General features: G+C 33.3%; 3 protein-coding genes across 4 annotated transcripts; 1 reads left to right on the top strand and 2 right to left on the bottom strand.

The window, feature by feature from the left end:
• Positions 1–684: 684 nt before the first annotated feature.
• On the top strand, positions 685–3,726 carry LOC131631775 (probable choline kinase 1). Its single transcript, XM_058902539.1, has 6 exons — positions 685–834; positions 1,174–1,570; positions 2,357–2,674; positions 2,771–2,888; positions 2,968–3,116; positions 3,209–3,726. Exons 2-6 carry the CDS (start codon positions 1,217–1,219, stop codon positions 3,362–3,364), a joined length of 1,095 nt encoding a protein of 364 aa, XP_058758522.1. The 5' UTR covers positions 685–834; positions 1,174–1,216; the 3' UTR covers positions 3,365–3,726.
• Positions 3,727–3,797: 71 nt separating this feature from the next.
• LOC131631776 (probable aquaporin NIP5-1) lies at positions 3,798–5,906 on the bottom strand. The gene is made up of 4 exons (XM_058902540.1): positions 5,270–5,906; positions 4,536–4,955; positions 4,392–4,453; positions 3,798–4,307 (listed from the first exon to the last, which is right to left on the bottom strand). Exons 1-4 carry the CDS (start codon positions 5,453–5,455, stop codon positions 4,100–4,102), a joined length of 876 nt encoding a protein of 291 aa, XP_058758523.1. The 5' UTR covers positions 5,456–5,906; the 3' UTR covers positions 3,798–4,099.
• A 4,476-nt stretch (positions 5,907–10,382) lies between these two features.
• On the bottom strand, positions 10,383–16,850 carry LOC131631774 (probable aquaporin NIP5-1). 2 transcript variants are annotated; one of them, XM_058902536.1, is made up of 3 exons: positions 16,058–16,850; positions 10,973–11,454; positions 10,383–10,869 (listed from the first exon to the last, which is right to left on the bottom strand). In XM_058902536.1, exons 1-3 carry the CDS (start codon positions 16,262–16,264, stop codon positions 10,674–10,676), a joined length of 885 nt encoding a protein of 294 aa, XP_058758519.1. In that variant the 5' UTR covers positions 16,265–16,850; the 3' UTR covers positions 10,383–10,673. The 2 variants fall into 2 exon arrangements, with proteins under 2 accessions (XP_058758519.1, XP_058758520.1); XM_058902537.1 differs by lacking the exon at positions 16,058–16,850 and adding an exon at positions 12,166–12,599.
• Between the last annotated feature and the right edge of the window lie 5,982 nt (positions 16,851–22,832).

Genomic DNA, 22,832 nt, shown 5'->3' with positions numbered 1-22,832 from the left:
TAAAAAAGTGAGTCCTCATTATGACAAATAGATAAGATCAGAGTTATTGTCTCTTCTTATTTTTTTTCTCCTTTTCATGTTAGACTTAGTTATTGGTCTCTTTATGAGAAGCATTGGAAGTCAATGTGCATTTGTTTTGCTCTGTGTGACAAAAATTAGATTACGTCTTTATTTTTTTATTGTAAAAAAGTTTTAAATAATTCTGTTTTTATATATATTATCTCTAAGATAACGAAAAGTCCGACCTTTATGAAAAAATATACATTCTATACCAAATATCTTAAAACATTAACGTACATGTCATATTTTCTATAAATTTAACGTGATAAAATTTACCTATTTTATTATTCTACCCTGATAATGATTGATGATGAGATTTAACCAGTCGCGCTTACATCATAGATATTATCTTTATTTAAAATTTAATTTATTTAAAAATTAATATTACCTAATATAACACTAATTTATCACACATTAAATTGTTGATTCTCATTAGTCAATACTAATACTAACTACTAGTAGTTATCTTCAATTTTGACTAATAAACCTAACAGCTAACCTTATACCAAAAGCAACAATATAAAAAATCTACTTTCTCCAAAAAAAAAGCAGAATCTCTATAGTCAACAAAACACCACAAATAAGCACTTTAAACGGCTTACACACTTCTCTAACAGAATTTATATTCATACACGTTCTCTCTCCCATTCTCTATATATTACACCTCAACATTTCACAAACTTCACACACAATTTTAATATCATAATATCACTGTCTTTATCACAGAACCACCACGTTCTTCATCTTCACTCTGCTTTTTTCTCTGTTTCCTAGGTTAGCTAGCTTCTAATATTTGCATTATAATTCACAGATTATTGATTGTTGATTCTATTTATCAATTGGGTTATCGAAAAGTTATAATCTTTCCCATGAAATTTCATTGCAAGAGATTCTCAAATGCATTTCCCCTGTTTTTGTACTCTGTTTTTTGGTTTTTCACTCAAAATTGATGAGTTTCTAAAAACCCAATTCAATTTTTGTTGTTGTTATAATTACTTTTATGAATAACCCAATTGGATTCTGATGTTTTTCTCAAATGGGTTGTGAAAAGTTTCATTTTTTAAATTTATTTATGCATGCAATATTCTCAACAAGATTTTTACTCTGTTTCAGATTCCTCTGTTTTTTTGAACCAAAGTGATAAATCGAATTCGAGATGGCTATTAAGACGATTGAATTGTTGAAAGGGTGTGCATCCCAAGAAGAATTAATGGAAGTGATTGCTACCGTGGCTTCGGATTTAGGTGATGTGATTGATGATGTGAAGAGCTTGGAAGTGATTCCATTGAAAGGTGCAATGACCAATGAGGTTTTTCAGATTAATTGGCCAACAAGAAATGGTTCTGATCTTAGAAAGGTTTTGGTTCGATTGTATGGAGAAGGTGTTGAGATTTTCTTTAATAGGGAAGAGGAAATTCGAACCTTTGAGTGTATATCGAAGCATGGTCAGGGGCCTCGTCTTCTTGCTCGTTTTACTACTGGTCGTGTTGAGGAGTTCATTCATGCCAGAGTATGTGATTTTCTTTTTCATATCTATAATTGAATAATAATCAAAGTCTCTAGAGCACTGACACCTCTGAAAAAGGCAAATACTGATAGATTTATTTATTTTTCAACTTATTACTGGTGTCAACATCGTCAAATTATGGTAATGAAAATAATTAATAACAACAAATACTATGAAGCACTAACCAATAATAATTTGAAAAAAATTTGAAAAAAAGGAATTTAATCACATGTATTGGTGTCGGACACTTTTTTTTAGAGATGTTGATGCTACAGAGAACCAGAGAACTCTCTGCTATCATCTATAGGTATCCTGTTAGAGTATAGAGGCCTATGTGAGTCCAAACATAACATACTATCCCCCAAAATGAAGGCTGCAATGAATATTTGATTTTCATGTTTTAGTTTTTGAGATTCTATACTCAGTTTAAAAGTAGATTTACTTTGTTCTCTAGTCAAAAGTGTTTTTCTTTTGAACTAGTACAGTACTTCCTTTTTTCTTATTCTATTCCCTTTATCTTTTGGAGCAATGGAGGGTCTCTTAATTATTAAGGATTAATTATTTAAGAACCATCTTTAAAAAATTCAATGGAATGGAATGGAATCATGTGCTCTCAGGTTACCATTCTTTCCCTAATTCCTTTCTCCAAGTTATTGATTCTATCAATAATAGTTAACAAACAAATATTATATACCTTTTTTGACTGTGACATGAATTATGGAACTCAACTAGTTGCAGCATACTAGTTTTGCAATATTTCTCTTACTTCTCTTGTTTTTGGCTTTTTAGACTCTCTCGGCTCGTGACCTCCGTGACCCCGAAATATCACCTCTGATAGCATCTAAGATGAGAGATTTCCATAAGCTTCACATGCCTGGTACAAAGAAGGCTCATATTTGGCAGAGAATGAGGAAGTGGGTTGGCGAAGCCAAAAGTTTATGCTCCCCAAAGGATGCAAAGAAATTCGGGCTAGAGAATCTAGACGATGAGATAAATCTCCTAGAGAAGGAGTTATGCGAAGGATATCAAGAGATTGGTTTCTGTCACAATGACTTACAATACGGTAACATTATGATGGACGAAGAGGCTCGTTCAATCACTCTAATTGTAAGCTAATGGTTATGTATTCATTCTTGGCCTTTTCAAAACATTACAGTTACTTGCATTACAGTTCTCTAATTTTTGATTATCTTTGTGATACAGGACTATGAATACGCGAGTTACAATCCTATTGCGTATGACCTCGCAAATCATTTCAGTGAAATGGCAGCAGATTACCATACCGATACACCTCATGTTCTTGACTATACCAAATATCCTGGTAAAGTTTTTGTTTTGTTATTATTTTTGTTTACATCACTTTACCATGCTGAGATACTAATTTATATATGGCGAACCAGAACTCGAGGAGCGTCAAAGGTTTATTCGCGCCTATCTCAGCTCTGAAGGCAAGAAACCGAACAATGCTAAAGTGAACCAAGTTGTGACTGCTGTGGAAAAATACACTCTTGCAAACCATCTATTTTGGGGCTTATGGGGACTTATTTCGGTAAGCCTTTTTTCGTGTTACTTGTACTTGTTATCTAAATATATAACTATATATTATATGCTCATAACATAATTTTTTACTTGTAATTGCAGAGTTATGTGAACAAAATTGAGTTTGATTACAAGGAATATGCAAGGCAAAGGTTTCAACAATACTGGTTAAGAAAGCCTACTTTATTGGACACACCAACCATTGTTTCACAAAATGAAACTGTAAATGGTTCTCTACCACTAGCATCATGTGTGTGATTTCTCTGATGCTAAATTCCCATGTTTTAGTGAAGTTAATCTTAGTTTTCATGTATTGATTTCATAATAACTTCTAAAGGCGTGCGAGACATATATTCGACGGCGACATCTATATCTGTAAATAAGATATTGTCACTAACAATGTGCAATTAGTTTTTGACAATCTTAACTTTAATTTGATCATCAATTCCTCACTTTTGAGATTGATGAAATGAAATTGAGAATGAGCGTGGTTATGTTTTCTTGCAATAGTTTTAGTACTTTACTCAGCATCTAAATGCGAGTAATTTGGTTAAGGAAAAATAATGTCTCGGATTCAAGCCTTTACGAATGAAAATAATAATAGTTATATTTATCTTTTATGTGCGATCCTTCTCGGATTTTGTATATTGTGTTTATATTTATCAATAGGCTTGAGCTATATGTAACATGATACAACAAAACACATTATTCATTGTTCATTATAAGGTGCATTAATCATAATACAAACCATGCCCTTAGAAAATCCACATCAATCAAACAAACCTTCCATGTCACGTGATATACCACAAACAAAAAACGCACATAGATACTAAAGAGCATCTGGAAGAGATGGTAAAATATCCGGATGAGATGGTAAAATATCCTGGCTTGAGAGATTAGTCTCAACCGGTGCGTTTAACCTAATTCTATACTATTATGGAAGGAGCTAGAAACATGTGGAGTGGGGTGTATTAAGCAGTGTTGCAGGCAGATCTAGTGACTGTAGCTCCTAACCGGTAGCGGCTGCTGTTCAGCTTCGTTGTTGTCTTCTTCACGCAGCTTGACAAGCGTATAAGCTCCAGAACCAGCAAGCGCACCAAGCGTCGGCGCCACGAAATATATCCAGATATTTTTGTAGTTTCCTGCTGCAATGGCTGGACCTAAGGTGCGAACCGGGTTCATTGAACCACTACTTGTTGGCCTATCATTTGTTATATTATAATTTAGAATCAAAATATTAAAACAAAGAATTCAAATCAATAATGTCATAGAAATGGTTCCATACCCTGAGATCAGAATGTTGACTATAACTGTAGCTCCAACCGCAATACCAGCCATTTCACCAACCTGCATTACAAATCAATTGATTTAATTTAATAATCATGAACTGCAAACTAGAGACTAGAAATGAGCGAGTGCACGAACTTACAGCGCGAGTATCCGTAGCAACAGCAGTTGCAACAAACAAGAGAATAAAAGTGATGATAAACTCGGTTGCAAAAGCTTGTCCAACGCTAACGGTAGGGAGAGTAACACCACCAGAGAGGAAAGGACGATAAATAGTTTTGAGAGCAAAAGCAGCGCAGATCGATGCAGAGACTTGTGCTGCAATGTAAGCAGGAACATGTGCCCATGGAAAATGGCGAAACGCTGCAAACGCAATGGTGAGTGCTGGATTGAGATGTGCGCCTGAGATATGACCAATTGAGAAAATAATTGCCATGACTGTTAAACCAGCACAGGCTGCATTTCCTATAAGTGTCTCTACACCTTCGTATTTGTTGTTCACTATTGGTCCTGCTGTTGCTACATATATCAGAATGAATGTTCCTACAAACTCTGCTCCAATCTGTGAAAAGAACCATACAAATTAGTATGAATTTTACAATGAAATATTATATGTGAATATTTCTTTGTTAATATATAGGCTAATAACAATTGTGAAGTTTAAAATTCAAACTCTAATTACAAGGTCAAATCTCAGACGCTGAAATTTTAGCCATTAAATTACTACTGTCTCTGGCCTGAATTATAAGCAAATATTAAATGTATCTGATCTACATAAAAAATCAAATACATTAATTATTCAATGAAGAAAATATTTGCTTATATTAATGGCGAGAAGAAGTATAAAAAAAAATAAAAATATTAGAGATATATTACCTTCTGAGTTAGAGAAACACTCGGAATTCGAACACCCATATTTTTGGGCATGCACATGTTGCACCTCGGCATTGCAAAAGAATCACGTCCAGGAGAATCAATTCTCACCGACGAAAATAATGGTCCTCCCGGTGTGTCCGGTGTCACCGGCAACTCCGTTGATGTTCCTCTGTCTAATTCCGGCATTCTTTTGTTGTTGTTATTGCGGTAATTGAATAAATAAAAGAATTTCTTTGTTGTTAAAAAAAATTCTTTGATGTTGTTGTTGCGTTAATTGAATAAAGAAAACTATTTAGTTAGATAGAACAATGGATATACCAACACAACACTACATAAGTTTTCCAAAATGTAAGAAGAAAGGATTCTTCTTTTTTTTTGGTTTTTTTATGTTGTTGTTGTTGGAATTTTAAGGGGCAAAAGGGTATATTTTACATAATTGGTTGGTTTTTATAAAACAGTTTCTAAGGAATGGAAAAAGAGAAGAGAACCAGGTTTGTAGAAATAGGTAGAAAGAGGTGCTAAGGAAATTGCATGGTGTAAGTTTGGATCAAAATTGTTGGTAAGGTTGGAATGGAATAGGAGAAAATTTGTGATGAAGGTTGTGATCCAATTTAGATTTTTGGAGAGAATTAATGGCTATAAAAGATGGTTTTCAATAACTTATGATGCTGGAGAAGAAGTGAGGAATGGTTAATATTGACATGTTATTTTTAAGGATTGTAAAAATGAGTTTGGAAAATGCTATATATGCATCATGACTTGCTTTTGCTTGCAATAATCTCTCCCTCTCTCTCTATGGATGTATGTCCTTCCTCTATAAATGGATATCTTTTTTTCCAAAAATATTATGTTTGCTCATATTTGGTCATGCTTTTGTTAATATTATTATGTTTGAAAGAATAAGTTAAGCTTATCACAGAAGCCATCAAACAACCCTATACAACATTGAAGAAAATATCTCTTCCACCACCTTTTCCTATCTTCTTCTCTCATACATTCTTTATTCTTCCTGATGAGAAGAGGTCTACTCCAAAGCGATGTACTACTACAACAAACTCCGAAAACAACGATCAAATATGGAAAACAAAAAATGATAGCTGACACCAATTAGTGTAGGAAGTTGCTAAAGAACAAAGAAGATCCCAGGGGCATATCTGCAACCCTATCACCATCAACACGCACTGATTCTTCTATAAAGTGAAGCAATCAAGGCTCTCACGAGTCACGCCCATAACAAATGCTCCACCATCGCTGATGATCACTGGTCGTCCGACCCAAATTCTAAAAGTAAAGTAAAAACTTTGCAGGGTCAAAGAATTTCCTGAGACTACAACTATCCATAAACAGTGATATTGATAAAGTAAAGGCCAACACGAGACTTTAAAGCTAATAATACTCGAGACAGACAAGGTAAACACTTCATTAAATATCAAAATTATTACATCCGAAGCACGAAAAATCCCGGGAAACTTTGCAAGAAATAAAAAATTTGGCAAAAATCAGATCAAGTTGAAGCATTCGAAGCAGAGGCACCAAAACCACCTCTCTGATTCGCTTAGAAGCAGACTTGAATGGGTCTAGCTCCGCATAAAAAATTATTAATCCCAGGTAGAACTTTATTACCGGCTGCATAACCCGCTCGCGAACTTCGAGTACGACTCGCATTGTCTGCTGAAGAGAATCATGGAGCACCCGCCTCATACCGACCACTTCATCCTAAAGAGCTTTCAAGGTCTGTCTCCTAGATAGAGGTTTTTCGATGCCTCTCCACTTGACGAGCTTTCTCCTTAACAAAACCAGAAAAACCTTATATCGCTTCTCCGCGTCTTGAAGAGATCATTCCATTTTAATCAAACGAGCCGCCAGAGACGAAGGAGAGCCATGTATTTACATTACCTCTCTCAAAGAGTTATCATATTTAACTTCCTCCTACAACGCAAGGAGCTCCTTCTTAATATAAACGCACTTCAATTCCATAACCTAAAAATTTCTTTTTCAAGTATCCCTCTCATTAAAGGGATCGCCCAGAGCCAATACATCACCCTAACCAGCATAGACGTGAGAAAAAATAGAGGCAACTTTGAACATGTTGTGATCCAGTTCATAAGCCATTTTCATATTATCTCCCTCAGGAAGATTATGGAAGAAGGATAAATTTGATATTGAAACAGTGGCGGAAGCATCCTCATGAGTGCGTGGAAGTTGGGAAGAAAAAATATCTGGCACCTTTATAAAGGGAGTCATCTCCCTAGAAGTATTATCCTAAAAAATGTGAGTCTGCTTTAGAGAAACCTCCTCCCTGAGAGACGAATGTTCTCCATCCCTACCCCTTTTAGTTGAAACTAGAGGCAAAGATGGTTCCACCATTGTCAAAATTTCTGCAACATCCGCGAGATGACCCACCTCAGACACAGAAACAAAATTTTCTATATCTGGGACAGGAAAATGAGCCGGAGTCAGAACAAAGGCAAAAGAAAAAGTTCAAATATTCATCTTAGTTAGGATTCCTGAAGCATCTTTCAGGAGAAAGAACATATTCAGCTTACTTAGTTTGTCCAAGCTATCTACAAAACAAGATTACGAATGTAAAAAAACACATGAAGACCCCATTCTCACCAAAGACTTTTCTCCTCTCCTCAAGATTAACTACACTTAAGATAGTGTGATTATCAATCAACTTTTTCCTCACTTTTTGGTAGGGGCACCTAGCCAGGGACGAAATCGTCCTTATAAATAAGTCCCCTAAACCAAGCATGCTTTTCCTCCCCTATTGTCACCTCGACCGGAGAAAGAGAACCCGACTGGGTACAATAAGAGCCAACATTCTGGTCGAAGTGGATCTTAGTCCAATACTTCAGATACGAAATTCAACAATCTTGAGGAGAATTGGAAGGGAATAGTAAAAAACGGTGTAAGCCGCAAAAGAGGGAGGATTCATCATTAAAAACCATCTTAGAAAAATCACTCTCATCTATAATAAAAGGGTCGAACCAAGGAACGACTAAGTGAAGCTGAAGAAGCCCCTAGTTGCAAAATTTATCTAGGGAAGTACGCTTCAAAAGAAAAAGATCAAAGAATAAGCGAATAAGTGGCTTCCAAGACTGATACTCAACACACAATTGAAAAACCCTCACATACGCCCACGACTCCGAATGTAGTTGGACATCTAAAATTCAGAAAAGGGCAGCTGAAGTCATATTCCTGTAAACAAGCACTCATAGAACGAAGCCATGTAGTTAGAAAAAGTACGACATATCCTTCTATCCTCTAGAACCAAAAGGACTAACTCCTCCGAAGGATCACCAACCACAACGTCAGCATCATGCAAGGTGGTCCTAGTGCTCAGAGCCAAAGAGGTGCTTGCCAATGTTGCATCTATCCAATCATAAATCGGTGTTCCCGACCCAGTCAAAGGATTAAGCATTCTAACACCTCAACAACATCAAGTTCTTAAAAAAACTTGAAGGAAATCTTTAGCACGCTCCCTCCTTCGCAAATTAGCCAATACTTCCTCCTTCGATAAAACATGAAAGGGCATTTGGATTTTGACGTGGTTTATTCCCCGCAAACATTCGTTATAAGGGCGTCCAACGACCCAAAACAAGGGTTTTCTTACTCCAAAGAAACCTCATACATCTCTTTTGACCCTGAATCATTAGATAAAGATATAATTTTTTCCCCGTGTCACCGCTATCATCAGAATTACCATAGGATGATCCAAATGAAGTTTCCACTTTATAATCACTCACTAAATCAACAACGTTATCACTCATCCTAACTAAAAGCAAGAAAGGCCGATGAGAAAGCTCAAGTTAGGAGGGTACATGGTTTAAAGAGATTGATGAAGCAGAAAAAGGCAAAAGCTTTAAGCAAAGACTTTGAGTAACTTCTGATGGTGTTCTTAGAAAAAAAGGAACGAAAACATCTCTCTAGAAGAGTAAACGAAAAATTGAAAGCTAGTAGGGTGCGAAAAACTTCCAATTGTTTAACTCACCATATTTATAAAATATGGCAGTTGAAAGATCTAAGACCAACTATGAACAAAAATCTCAAGATCAATTACTATAGTTCAACACACGGAAACACGCCAAACTCAGGTGCACTCAAGCACTCTACGAACTGCTCCATACCCTAACTGGTCACGCCATCGCACGAGTTAGGAATGGGTAACTAAGAGTATCTGTGATAAAATCGCATTAAATGCGCATGTTTCTCATTACTTTTTAAAACCGATCCTCAACGATTCAGTTCTATTTCATACTGGACTAAGATGTACAGGCCGATCAATGGTATTTAAGGCTTACCCAGGATCCTTCAGCGTCCGATCAAGCCTTAGGGAAAACTGTTCTGGACCGGGTAAAGGCCAAATCGATTAAGGCCCGATCCATCAAAGGTCCACTCTACTCGATCCAAATATAAAAACAGTTCACATGCGATGAAAAGTTACACGATCTCTGATCTCGAATTGTAGTATACTCATCTTGTATCTAGAACTGACTAGAGCATTGAAGTGCTAAAGATGCAAGTCCATCCTGCAATGTTGTAAAGGAGATCAGAGTCACCATTCAAAATCATTATTATAATACTCTCATCATTTCTAGTTCTTTCGTGAAGCTGAAACATCGGTTTCTGATTTTCGAACAGAACAAATTGCTTATCAATCAAAGAGAGAGATATGATTTTTTTTAATTAAAAAAAAGTGTCTATTGGAATAGATTTTTCATCGGTTGTGGTTCTTTATCAAAGAGATAAATTTCGCGTAATAACTTTACATATATTTGAGGTGAAAACTCGTTGAAAAATTTATATTTGTTCTAGTGAAAAATAATGGTTAAAGAAACCTACTTTATTAGACACGACCATTGTGTCACAAATTGAACCTGTAAAAGGATTCTCTAGCACTAGCATCATGTGTGTGATGGTTATGATTAGTTCTCCTGTTTTGGTGAAGATAGTGTTTGTTTTTTATGTATTTATTTTATAATAACTTCTAAAGGCGCGATAGAATTAACTTCAATTTGTTCATCAATCTCTAACTTGATGAAATTAATAAAACTGAGAGCGAACGTGTTTACTTCACATGATATGGCAGTTTAAAGAAATAAATAGTATCAAGGCAAAAGAAAAAGAAGGTTACACACAACAAAACACATTATTCATTATAAGGTGCATCAATCATATTACAAACCATGGCTATAACTAGCCCCTTAGAAAATCCACATCAATCAAACAAACCAACCATGTCACATTATATAACACAAACAAAAAACACACAAATTCACACACACACACACAATCATAGAGATCCCCACTTTTTATTTAATTCAACTATATACTATTATACAGGAAGCTTGAAACATGAGCAGTGGGGTGTAGACTATAAAGAGAAGTGTCGCAGACAGATCTAGCGACGGAAGCTTCTAACCGGTTGCACCGGTTCAGCTTCATCGTCACGCAGCTTGACAAGCGTATAAACTCCAGAACCAGCAAGCGCACCAAGCGTCGGCGCCACCAAATATATCCAGATATGCTTGTAGTTTCCTGCTGCAACTGCTGGACCTAAGGTGCGCACCGGGTTCATCGAGCCTCCACTTGTTGGCCTAAAATTAAAACATTACTTATAATATTAAAACAAGAGCAAAGAATAATATGAAATCAAAATACAAATCAATATTCCATTATGTCATAGAAAAGTTTCTATACCCTGTAATGAGAATGTTGAGCAAAACTGTAGCTCCAACAGCAATACCAGCCAATTCACCAACCGCGCGAGTATCAGTAGCAACAGCAGTGACAACGAACAAGAGAATAAAGGTGATGATAAACTCAGATGCAAAAGCTTGTCCAATGCTAACAGTAGGGACAGTTACACCACCAGAAAGGAAAGGGTGATAAACAACTTTGAGAGCATAACAAGCGCAGATCGATGCAGAGACTTGTGCTGCAATGTAGGCCGGAACATGTGCCCATGGAAAATGGCGAAACGCCGCGAACGCAATGGTGAGGGATGGATTGAGATGTGCACCTGAGATATGACCGATTGAGAGAATAATGAACATGACTGTTAAACCAGCACAAGCTGCATTTCCCATAAGTGTTTCTGCTCCAGCGTATTTGTTGTTCACTATTGGTCCTGCTGTTGCTGCATATATCAGTATGAATGTTCCTACAAACTCTGCTCCAATCTGTGAAAAGAACCATACAAATTAGTATGATTTTTCTGGAAATATACAGATGAAAAATCTACATTTAGAACATTCCATCTATACCCAAACACACTTAGTCTTTACTTACAAAGCTTACGAAAATAACTTTTAGACACTGTTTATAAGCTTTTCTAAACAATTTTATAGAGAGACTTGTGCTGCAATATTTTTGTGCTATCCTGCATGATCTAAAACAATTTTAAAGACCCTGCGGATTGCTATCCTTAACATCAGATATTTAGGACGCACGGGTTTAGCGATGTTTGATGAAAAAAGTGATCCTCCAGTCACATCATTTCTAGGGATTCATGCTTAATGATAATCTGAATTCTATGTGAGTCCTGAAGAATTAAGTAATTATTAAGGCTAACTAAGCTAAATCCCAAGTAAAAGTATGAGATTCAGGGACAGGAAGAAAATCCATATAAGATCGACCGCGACTTCAGAAAGACAAATGTCTATCCCGATTGGAAATAGTGTGCAATTTGGTTTCTCACATACAGACCTCAAGCTTAAGAGGCTGTGTACAATCCGACTTTTCACATAAAGTAATATCGCATCTATATGTTTCATGCTTGAGAAATTGCGTACAATTCATTTCTCACATAAAGCATCTCGCCTTATTGGTCTCATACTTGAGGAACGGTGTACAATCTGATTCGTACTTAAAAGCATCTTGCATATACAGACCTCATATTTGATGGACCGTGTATATAATAAGAAATTTAGGTCGGGTCTAAACCCAAAATTTGGAGAATCCATTCCGATTTTAATGTATCCCATGAGGCGGGACCAAGTTGGAGTAAGTAATATAGGCGGGTCCGATGGCTAGTAGGAATGTTCACAAATTCAAAGCTTTAAAGGCACATTAATAGTCATAAGTTATGGTCCATGCAGAAAGAAAAGCGAATTCATTCCTATTAATAGACCGGAGGCAAACAAGGAAACATAAGAGTAACTCCAATGACAAATGTAGCATAAAATTTGGATACCGTTCTTCGATCTTAACAAATAATAAATCTGTTTTCTTTCGTTATATTTTTCAATTTTTATCTTTAATAATTTATTTGTTTACAAATATTTATATATTAACTTTATTTTATATTAAATTTTTATAAATAATTATTTTATTTAATAAAAATTAATTTTCTTTAACACTTCTATAATATTTTTACTTTAATTATTATTATTATAAACTTTAAGTTTAATTAGATTTTTTTTATTACACATTAATATTTTGAATTAAAATAAATTTAATATAAATAAAATATTAATATATAAAGTAAGGGGTTTTGGAGGGTTTGATTTTGTTCATACCAAAAATTTCATAAAATTGTAGAACTAAAAAATTGTATTGAAGTGAGGGTTTTACAGGATTTTGGAGGACTTCCGTAAATTTTTTAAATATCTTTTAAGCCGTTATAATATTCTGAAAATTAAAAATATAGAAATGATAATAAATTTTTTATCATTCTAAACAATTTTTTTAAAATGTCAAATATTTTTTTATATATTTTTTAAAATTTTATTTTCAAAAGTTTTCTCCTCCTCTCTCCCCCTTCAAACTCATAAATAAAAGTGCAGTGTTTTTGATCGATCAATTGGTCTTATGGAGACTGAACCTCCAAAACCATATAAATACTAACAACCTAAGAGAAAATTGATATTTATTCTTTACGACTTAAACTTAAAGTGATATTGATATTCCAACTTACTTAATATAAATATCGATAGAGTTATCAACTAATTTATTCAACCTCAACAATATTTTTTTTAAAATGCTTTAAATAATTTATATTTCTATATATTAGATTAAATATGAAATCCTATATACTCATAAGCCATAATCCATCTTTTGTTTTTTATTTCAAATGAATTTGCTTTTATTCATAACCTTATCTGTATGAAAATACATTTGAAGGCAGACAAAAGAGAAATGTTAAACTTACATTTATTTTTTACATACACCGTATATATAAATGGTTCAATTTACTTATTTATTTATTTTATTATTTTGTGGTGCATGGAAATTTGAGTCAAAATGAAAACAACATTACAAGCTACGGTGTAAAATCCATATGGTGTCATAAGTTAGTGTACACGTAGCATTCCTTCCGACAAAAATATATTGAAATGTGTGAAATTGAAGATAACTCTGCTCAAAATAATACTCCCTCCGTCTCATAATAAGTGTCCCATTTGAGTAATGCGCAGTTTTTAAGAAAATGATTGGATGTGTTGGTTTTAGTAAAAAAGTTAATGTCATTTACTAGAATACCCCTATTAATAGTAGTTGAATAACGTGAAAGTTAATAAATAGGGGTATAATAATGGAAAAATAACAATGATTGATGCATTGAAATTGTAAATGGACAATTAATTTGAGACAAGTAAAAACTGCAAATGGGACATTTATTATGAGACGGAGGGAGTATATTTTAATATATTTTAAAATAAGAAATGCATTTGAAGAATAGTTCTAGTAAAATTATACAAATAAATTAAAAATATAAGTTTTAAAAATAATTTATAATAAATAATAGAGGAAGTAACATGTATACTTGAGTATTGAGTGGTCCAAATGCTACAATTGGGCAATGGATGTAGCACACCTTTAGAGGGTGAAAATAAGAATAAAGTGTACGTGTAATATTAAACAGTTTCAACCATACATAAAATTAATTAACAACAATGTTTGTCTTATATTTAGTTTTAAGAAATGAAAATAATACTCCATCCCATCCATCCCATAATGAGTGATTTATTTAAAATAAAATAGTGTTTTAAAATGAATGATTCATTTCAATTTTTGACATATTTTTTCCAATTCTATCTTCTAATTTATAAAATTTTTATCAGACACTATAATAAAAATATTATGCTCTCTTACTCTTATACAATTTTTTTAAATATACGTAAAATGACCAAATAGATCACTCATTATGGGACAGAAGAAATAACAAATATTATATACTTTACTAACTACTCTCTCATATTAATTACAATTATTTAATGAATTAATTAACATATTTAAAAAACGATTTAAGAGACATGAAACGAGACAATATTTATTTTAAGATGACTTATAATTAGGGGTGGCAAAACGGATTCGGTCTGTTGGGCATATCTGCTCTACCCGCACTTTTGTGCAGGGCTGGCCAAAGTTTTATATCCTCATCCTCTAGTGTGATCGCTCCGCCTCGTCCCGTTTTTTACGCGGATTTTTACGCCACATACATTAACATAAATTTTGCATTTTTAGTCTTAAAAAATGCAGTGTCTGCGGGTTTAGTCTACCCGCCCTCACTTTTTGTAAAATGGATTAAAGTTTTAGGTATGCACCCTCAGCTTTGATTGTCCCATCAAATCCTTTTTTGCGGACATTTGTAGAACGGACTTAAACAGAAATGGACATGTCCATTCACTACCCCTACTTATAATAATTTGGAAATGATTAGATACCGCAATAAAAATAGTTATGGAACCTTTATAAAAAAAAATTAAAATTTAATTAATGTCAGGACGATCAGTTAACCATAAATATTATATTTAAAAATATTTAATTTTTATATTAATTATAAATAAAATAACATCATCGACAAACGTATAATTGTGTTAGATTTAAAATATATAACTATTAATCTAAAAATAAATAGGGAACACTTCTCAAGTCTCTAAGATAAATATATAATAATTGTATTTATTTTATAATTATATATACCTAAAACACTTTTTTAAATATATTTATATAGCTAATATTAACTTCTCATATTTTAGAAAATTTAGAAATATTAATTAAATGATTACTTAAAGAGTAAATTCAATAAATATATTTACAAAGTTAAAATAAGCTTATATTTAAGGGTAAATTCTTTTTTCAAAATTGAGGGTTACATATATTTAATTCAAATGTCACACATTTCATATAATTTTGCAAAATAAATAATCCTTTTGATCTTAAATATAAATAAAAAATTGAACATTCTCACTTCAATTTTAAATTAAATACATTAAGCTATTTATTTATATTTAAAATTAAAAGGGAGGCCATCTAAAAAAACAAAGGCAGTAGAATTTTAAAATAAATATTTCATTACTTAATTATTTGACATAAAAAAGACAGCGAAGAGTATTAATAATATTAAAGAGTCCAAAGAATATAGTACAACGCGTGTAAAGAATACTACTTCACATATTTTGCATTATTTTGATGATATCCCAATCATGCATATCTCATCTCATCACATCGTAACATACAAACAAACTCTCAAAAATCATTAAATACAACCAAATTATTTTTGTCTATGCCTAACTGTTAATAAAACTAATAATATTAATACACACTATACTATATAAAATGTTATCTATTATATTTTAGTCAAGGTTTACTGTTTTTATTTCTTAATAAATAACTCACATGAAACAGTTAATTTAATCTGACATTGCTAGATATAAATCAAATCGAATTAATTTATGGGCGGTGGCATGAGAAAAAAATATATATAAAAAAAAGAAATTAAAAAAAAAAGAAAAAAAAAAACTCGTTGACCAAAAAGAGATGAAATAAAGAGAGAGATGTTACCTTCTGAGTGAGAGAGACACTGGGAATTCGAACACCGATGCAACCATTGCTTTTAGCACCCGGCAAACACATGTTGCACCTCCCCATTGCAAAAGACTCACGGTCAAGTGAATCAATTCTCACCGACGAGAATAATGGCCCTCCCGGAGTTTCCGGTGTTGGTGGCACTGACGCCGCCGTTGGGGTTCCTGTTTCCGATTCCGTCATTCCTTTTTTTTTTCTTTTCTTTTTTTTGGTTAAAAAAACAATAAAAAAGATAGCTGGATAAATATTAGTGAAAATAACAACACTACATAATTTTCCAAGTGAAAGAAAAACAATTTTTTTGGTTTTTTTTTTGTTGTTGTTGGAGATTTAAGGTGCTAAAGGGTACAGTTACATAATTGGTTGGTTTTTATAAATTTGTTTCTAAGGAATGGAAGGAAAAGAAGGACCCAGGTTTGTAGAATAAGCTAGAGAAAGGTGCTAGGGAAGTTGAACATATATATGAAGATTTAGAGGTTGGATCAAACTTGCATGATGTTGTTGTTGTTAAGGTTAGAATAGAATCGGAGAAAGCTTGTGATGAAGGTTGTGATCTAGTTTCGAAGATGGAGAGATTATGGGAAAAGAGAAAAGCAAAAACGTGGTTGAAGGTGGAGGAGAGAAACTATGGTTGAAAAAGTGGGTTTTCAACAACTTATGATATGATGGAGAAGAAGTGAGGAGTTGTTAACATTAACATGTTATTTTAAGGATTATAAAATTGAGTTTGGAAAGTGCTATGCATCATGAGTTGCTTTTGCTTGCAATGTACATGAATTCAACTCACTTTTTATACTTCTTAATGAAAAAGTCAATGCCCCTGCATTATTGTTTTTCTTAATGCAATAATTCTATAAAATATATATATGAAAACTCTCGATAGGAATTATAAGATGGTTATTAAGTTCATTTTGACGTTAGTCTTTGAATATATTTATGATATAGTAAATTATTATAGATTAATCTCAAATTTTATAGTAAGGGTGATCTATATGATAGTATGTTTCAATCCAACGATTAATTTTAAGAAATATTTATTCGAAATGAAGTTATGAACGAGTGAAACTCGTGATGTAACTCTTATGGTGTAATTTGATCATCCTTATATATATATATATATATATATATATATATATATATATATATATATATATATATATATATATATATATATATATATATATATATATATATATATATAGGATATGATCAAATGATACCAAGGCGTCAACGTTTAATTTGACACCAAATCTCAGCCGTTAAAAAATTGATCTAACGGTCATATTAAATTAAATTAAATAATTAAAAAAAATATATAGCCTAATTTTTCGTCTAAAAGATAGGCTATTTATATGACCGTTTGATCAATTTTTTTAATGGTTGAGATTTGGTGTCAACGAATCAAGAAAAAATTAACTTTCGATTTCCATGCTTTTCACAAATTCACAATTCCAACTTCACCGTTTGCAACTTCCTAAGATCTCAGAATCAAGAAACACTCAAAAGCGAACACGGAGATCTGTCATAGTCGATTCGATCAATCACTATTTTTGATCCAATTCCTCAAAATTCAGATCTCTAATTCCCTCGAGAACTCCACAAAATATCAAAAGGAATAATCTTAGATCCATATGTAAAGTTACGTCAGAGTCTAAAGGCGATTTTATGAAGGTTAGGCTAGAGATTCACAACTCATCCTCCAATCTAACATCACTCGTACTTCCCACTACTACTAGGGTACTTACCATGGCGACATCAGAAGATTCCACAAGTTCATAGTTAATGAAATTACTACAAATAATACATTTCATGACAAAGCTTTCACCTCAGTCAATGAAAATCCGATGTCAAATAACCTGAAACGCGTTATTTTTTTAAAGTTTAATCTTATCTACCAGTTTTGTAGAAAACCGGCAAGATATATAGATCAGGGTTTGAGCTTTCATTCCCAGCTTCTGCAAATTTATGCTTTATTTTTAACCAAAATTTTGCCTTTATTTATAAATCATCTTATCCCTAAGTTTTTTTTCTCATAAAAATGACATTAAATGTTGATTAATATTTTATAATTAAATTGAACATAGTTTTTACCTCGGTTATGTTCTCTCAGTTTTTCTGAAAACCGAAATGTAAACTCTAAACAATATTTTACTCACTCAACAGAATGTTAAGTTTCATTCACTTTTTATGCCATAGCAAACAAAACATCATTTTCTGCACCAAACAAACTCAAACAACATCTTCTCCAAGGAGGAGGGAAGCTCGAACCTCAAACCAACACTTTTATTTGACTCACTCATGAGTTTTTCAGTTTGTAAAACTCTCTCCACATTGTTGTTGATGTATTTGTAGTCGTTGTTGTTGCCAATGCTGTTGTTGTTATTGTTATTGTCATGATATTCGAGACTTAAGGTATGTTTGGATTGCTGGTATGGGATGGAATGAAATGGAACGGAGTGGTAATTAACAAGAATCCATTATTTGGATAAATAAATAATGGATGGAATGGAATGAAACATGATGGAATACATTTCATCCAATTCCCCCATTTTTTGTTTCATCCAATTTGGGGTGTATGTGATGAAATGAAACATTTTTAATAAAATAACCAAACAATGGAACCACTAGCATCTAAATCTTGATATCATCGAAGATTTGTTGTATACAATGTATTTTTAATATTCTTTGAAAATAATATAGTATAAAAAAATGTGCATTCACCTCAGTAATTTGTCATGACCAATGTCATAGTTAAATTTTTTTCTATACTATATACACTGACCTTAACAAATATTTGTCGTCCATTTAATGGTTCTTTTCTCAACGTTGAAACCTTGAAGTTTTGAACCCCATTTTTGTTTCTATGGTGTATGTATTCTTTGTAATAACAAGTCTTTTAAACTTTTTTGGTCTGTGTAAATTTGGAAGGGGTGACTGATGAGGTATTGACGCCACTTCTTAACGGCTTATGTAATGGCGAAATTTCACCGACACGTCAGTCATTTTGTTTTTCAATTCTATAAAGGCTACACTAGCCTCTGTACTCCATGAAAATTTAGTGGAACTCAATAAATCGATGAGGGAAGCGGCGAGAGTGGCGCATAAAGCATCGATAAAAACCGTTGAGATCGAGAAAACCGCGTAGTGTCGTGACAGAACGTGGAATAGGCCAATCCAAAATTACCTGAATCTTATCTGGATCTACAGCAACACCACCCTGTGAGATAATATGGCCCAAATAATTCACCTTTTGCACTGCAAAAACACACTTTGAAAATTTTGCACAAAAATAATTTGATTTTAACAAGTTAAATATGATATCTAAATGAACCAAATGGTCACTCTTTGAAGAGCTGTAAATGAGAATGTCATCAAAGAACACTAAAACAAATTGGCGAAGATAAGGACACAATAATTTGTTCATTGTTGCGTGAAATGTCGAGGGAGCATTTGTTAGGCCGAAAGGCATAACTAGGAATTCATAATGGCCATCAATTGTTCTAAACATTGTTCTATGAGTTTCTTCTGATGAAAGTCGAATCTGGTGGTATCTTGACCGTAGATCTATCTTGGTAAAAACTTTAGCATTTACTAATTCATCTAGGAGTTCATCAATGGTTGGGATGGGGAATCAGTCTTTTATTGTGATTGCGTTAAGTGTACGATAGTCTACGCAAAAACGCCAACTGCCATCTTTCTTTTTAACAAGAAAGACAAGGGAAAAATGGGCTATTACTAGGGACGATTAATCCTTCGTGCAACATTTCATGAATGAGGGAGGACATGGATCCTTTTTAGGAGTGAGGTATCGGTAAGGTTTGAAATAATGGGAGGGGTGTTTGGTGATAAAGGGATGTGATGGTCATTAGGGTGCGAAGGGGGAAAACCATGTGTACCATTAAAACCGTGGGGTATTGGTTAATGAGGCTTACAATGTTATGGTCCATTAGAGTTGTTGTTTGGTGGTTTGGGCAAGGTTTAAGTGGGACTTCAAAAGGGTGGAAAGTCATTAGGTGAAAAGAAGCAATGAAATCTGTATGGATGAGTTCTCTAAGCTGGTGGAAGGTGGTTAGTGTAGGTAGGGTATTTGGGTCACTTGTAAGGGTGATTTGGCTATTTTTATGGTTGAATGTCATAGAAGGAATAGAGAAATCTGCCTGAATAGGTCCAAGTGTACATAACCAAGTCATTCCTAAAACGACGTTTGCACCTTCGGTAGGTAATAGGTAAAAAGGAAGTGAAAACAATTTTTCTTGGAGAGTAAGCTGGACATTGTGACAAATACCTTCACATTGAAGATGGGAACCATTACCAACCATAAAGGAAAGTTGAGGGATTGAAGTAGTCTAAAGATGAAAGTGGTAGGCAATTAGGGGTTAGAGAATATTGTGAGTAATGCCCGTGTCTACCTGAACCATCACGGGAAGTACACCAATAAGGCCTTGAAATTTGAGTGTTTGTGGAGAGAACTGCCTCGTCAATGCTTGGGTCGATAATTGAAAATAGGTGTCATTTGCTTCAGTATCATTATCCTCTTCATGAGAGGTATCCTTTTCGGTTTGCAAATCCGGGTTTTCATCCTCAACCAATAGTAAAAGAAAACGGCTAGAAGCACATTTGTGACCCGAAATGAACTTTTCATCACAATCGAAACAAAGGCCTTGAGTGCAACGTTCTTGCATTTGCGCATTAGAAAGGCGTTTTATGGGTAATTTGGTAATTTGAGGGGAAGATGGATGTTTATGGTCTTTGCTGACAGTATTGGAAATAGGGGTATTTGGTTTGTTGAAGGGTGTGGGAAAGGGTTTTTGAAATTTTGGTTTGGCATCCATGAATTTAGATTCAATCAGTTTCGCAAGACCAATTGCTTGTGAAATAGAAACAGGCCGTTGAATGGCGAATTCATTGCGAATTTCAAGTTTTAAACTAGAAATAAAACAATTCACAATAGCATCGGGAGGAAAATCTACAACTTGGTTACCAAGCTTCTCATACTTAGTATGATAATCTACCATTGACCGATCTTGCTTTAATTTAAACAACTCATCCTGATGGTTTTTAAAAGTAGAAGTACTAAACCGTAATTGCAACACATTAATAAATGAAAACCAATATGTGATTAAATGATTATGATGTAATCATTTAAACCAGCCCGACGCATCGCCTTTCATATAGAAAGAAACTAAGGATAATCTATTTTCAGGAGGCAGGTTGTAGAAACTAAAAAATTGTTCAACTTGGAATAACCATTCCAAGTTGTTGGAACCATCAAATTGAGCAAGTTCAAGTTTTGGGGTTCGAAAAGGGGGTAAATGGGGTATGTGAGACATTTGGGAGTAAGGGATCTATTGAGTAATAGGGATAGTGTATTGGGAGTTGAAATAAAAGCAGGGGGGATGAGATATACAGTGGGAAGGGTGGTGGAATTTGGGTCGCTGTATGTGGTGGGTTAATCAAAACAGTAGGTTGTGGTAGGGTGTGTGAGAAGGTGGTTGAATGACGCATGGGTGTTTGGGTAGGGGTCAGAACCCTTGAAGTTGGGTTTGAAACTGAAGGACTAGAAAGGGGGGGTTGGGTTAAACCGCGCGTTGTTCTGCTTACTTAGCTAGAATGGATATGAGAGAATTATTCCTAGAGTTTGCGAGTTGATATTTTTGTTGTCTAACCTTGTATGAAGCTGTCTGATTTGTTGCTGCAAGTCCGAATTAGATTGTTCAAATCGTTCGTCCAATTGCTGTTGGGTATCTTGTAAAACATTATTTAGATGGAGCTGTGCTGTATGGACAACAATATGAACAGTCTCATCAACTATTTCACGTGAAGAAGGGTTAGGTGGTTTGGGAGGATCCATGAGAACAAGGAACGAAAGCACCAATGACAATCTATAGTAAAGATAACATTCATATCTAAGAGCTAAATGAAGAGAAACGTAAAACAGCTAGAACATAATTTCATTTCATATCTTCAAAAGGAAACAACATTATAGTATAAATACTAGGGTTTGACCATATACTAATGGACTGGGCTGAATATAACATAATAAAAGAAAACAATTTCTTTATACACTCATATGGCTTCTTACAAACCTGCTGCGAAATTTCAAAAATACCCCTATATTTCGGATGTGCATTTCTAAAGGCACATTTTTCTTTAAAAAAAAGGTGATTTCGGATGTGCACATCCGAAGAAGCCTTTTTTTTATAAAAAAAGTGTCTTCGGAGATGCACATCCGAAATAACCCAATTTTCGGTCTTGGGATTTTTCGGATATACATATCCGAAAAAATTCAATATTTATTAAAAAATTAAAATCAAAGTCAATCAATTGTATTAATAATATAATTAATTATATTAATTAAAATATATAATTAAATATATATCATTTTAATAAAGATATATAATTAAATATATATCATTTTTATCAAAATATATAATTAATTAAAATATTTAACCGCATAATACTGCGACAAATTAATTTTATTATTTTAAAAAATTAATTATTTTATAATTTAACCGCATATTAAACATATACCATTTAAAAAATAATTATTTTTATAATTTAAAAAAAATTGACAAATAAATTATTACAAAATTAAAATTTTATTTAATCTTTTTATTACTAGAACAATTTGTATTTAAGTTATTTCTTATTAATAATAACGCACTCTAATTATATTATAACTATGTTATAAATAAATATTTTTTCAAAATAAAATATTTTTTTTTTTAGAATATTAGAATACTTCGGATAT

The sequence above is a fragment of the Vicia villosa genome, unplaced genomic scaffold (assembly GCF_029867415.1).
Source record: "Vicia villosa cultivar HV-30 ecotype Madison, WI unplaced genomic scaffold, Vvil1.0 ctg.000863F_1_1, whole genome shotgun sequence".
Taxonomy (NCBI): Eukaryota; Viridiplantae; Streptophyta; class Magnoliopsida; order Fabales; family Fabaceae; genus Vicia; species Vicia villosa.
This window is presented reverse-complemented; position numbering and strand designations above follow the sequence as displayed.

Excerpts from the sequence above, each read along its gene's own strand:
- LOC131631775 (XM_058902539.1), top strand. The coding sequence starts at position 1,217 with ATGGCTATTAAGACGATTGAATTGTTGAAAGGGTGTGCATCCCAAGAA. Across the intron at positions 2,675-2,770 it reads CTCGTTCAATCACTCTAATT|GACTATGAATACGCGAGTTA; the intron begins GTAAGCTAATGG and ends TTTGTGATACAG. Across the intron at positions 2,889-2,967 it reads TGACTATACCAAATATCCTG|AACTCGAGGAGCGTCAAAGG; the intron begins GTAAAGTTTTTG and ends ATGGCGAACCAG.
- LOC131631776 (XM_058902540.1), bottom strand. The coding sequence starts at position 5,455 with ATGCCGGAATTAGACAGAGGAACATCAACGGAGTTGCCGGTGACACCG. Across the intron at positions 4,956-5,269 it reads GTGTTTCTCTAACTCAGAAG|ATTGGAGCAGAGTTTGTAGG; the intron begins GTAATATATCTC and ends TTCTTTTCACAG. Across the intron at positions 4,308-4,391 it reads GTCAACATTCTGATCTCAGG|GCCAACAAGTAGTGGTTCAA; the intron begins GTATGGAACCAT and ends AACAAATGATAG.
- LOC131631774 (XM_058902536.1), bottom strand. The coding sequence starts at position 16,264 with ATGACGGAATCGGAAACAGGAACCCCAACGGCGGCGTCAGTGCCACCA. Across the intron at positions 11,455-16,057 it reads GTGTCTCTCTCACTCAGAAG|ATTGGAGCAGAGTTTGTAGG; the intron begins GTAACATCTCTC and ends TTCTTTTCACAG. Across the intron at positions 10,870-10,972 it reads CTCAACATTCTCATTACAGG|GCCAACAAGTGGAGGCTCGA; the intron begins GTATAGAAACTT and ends TTTTAATTTTAG.